General features: G+C 37.1%; 1 protein-coding gene across 1 annotated transcript in view; it reads right to left on the bottom strand.

Annotated features, from left to right (window-relative positions):
- Positions 1-1,154, bottom strand: part of LOC107098698 (DNA helicase MCM8-like) — a 12,256-nt gene extending 11,102 nt beyond the window's left edge. The window contains exons 1-4 of the mRNA XM_015396512.1: positions 1,071-1,154; positions 826-963; positions 677-737; positions 252-332 (exon numbers count right to left, since the gene is read on the bottom strand). Of these exons, the coding sequence (XP_015251998.1) occupies positions 252-332; positions 677-737; positions 826-834 (151 nt within the window). The 5' untranslated portion in view covers positions 835-963; positions 1,071-1,154. The remainder of the gene's footprint in view (positions 1-251; positions 333-676; positions 738-825; positions 964-1,070) is intronic.
- Positions 1,155-1,236: the final 82 nt, after the last annotated feature.

A 1,236-nucleotide genomic window follows, 5' to 3' on the forward strand; every position in this document is an offset into this window, starting at 1 on the left:
CCTACAAGTATGCTTAGTGTGAGGGATTGCCTTTGAGTCAATGAGTCGATGCAATCAACTGGTTTTCCTTAAATAGAAAATGTTTAATCAACCTTACTGTATGATCTGATTGAATTGTCTCTATAAAGTGCCTTGAAATGACATGTGTTGAGAATTGGCGCTATAAAAATAAACTGAATTGAATTACAATGCAAATTCTAGTTGACAAATATTGATTGACTGCTTGATTGAAACAGAGATATTTTTACTACCTTGGTCGGCCAGCACCAAGGCACCTGCCTCCAGAGCGTAATCTCCTGTTCCTGCCTCTCTGGACAGACTCACTGTTAGTCCTACAGAAACAAAAACATTGAATGTTACATTTGGAACCAAACTATCATAACCAGAACTAAAAATGGTATTTAAAACAGGTTCAGTTATAGTAAAAAGAAGGTACATCCTCTGTCAGTTCTAGGATTCTGTGTATCTGTGCATCTAGGCTTCAGCAGGTTAAGCAATTTGAAAAAAAAAAAACATTCTATGCTGTAATCATTCATTAAACAGGGTAACACCAAAGTGAAGAAGCTTTTATTAGGTTCAAATAAAAGCCTGGAATTATAAAGGGGCGAGATTCGTTTTATCCTGACTGTGATTTGAGAGGCACAAAGTAAAGATTTAAATTTTAAAGCCGTTTCACCTGTGGTGCTTGTGCTATTGCCGCATACATAGATTCCCCTGGGAGCCACGTTACACACCGCCTTAAAGATGAAGAAAAGAAACCCAAATCATATCAATGCTTTTACTCTCTTATACTTTTACTTCTACTTCCTGCCAGTTCTTTTGTACCTGTAACATTTGACTCTTTCCCAGTCCAGGATCTCCCACTATCAGGATGTGTGGATCTCCTCTCACTGGCACACTGCTCTTATCTGTATGTTTTTGTCTGCCTCCAAATAACGCCAAAGCCAGGGCAGCTTTCACCAGCTAGTAATGCATAGTAACATAATAAGATAAATGAAAGGATGACAAAAACACTTCCTGAGGGCTGAGGGGCAGAAACATGCAATAAATCAACTGAAGTCTGCACTCACAAGATGGCCGTAGATGACAGGACACAGGGAGCTGAAAGAGGTCAAATTCAAAACAGTCAAAGCTTTATTTCAATAGTGCCAGTTCAGACATTTCAATCAGATCATAGTCTGAGATATATATATATATATATATATATATATATATATATATATATATATATATATA

This window comes from Cyprinodon variegatus, unplaced genomic scaffold, assembly GCF_000732505.1.
Source record: "Cyprinodon variegatus isolate N-32 unplaced genomic scaffold, C_variegatus-1.0 Scaffold27, whole genome shotgun sequence".
NCBI lineage: Eukaryota > Metazoa > Chordata > Actinopteri > Cyprinodontiformes > Cyprinodontidae > Cyprinodon > Cyprinodon variegatus.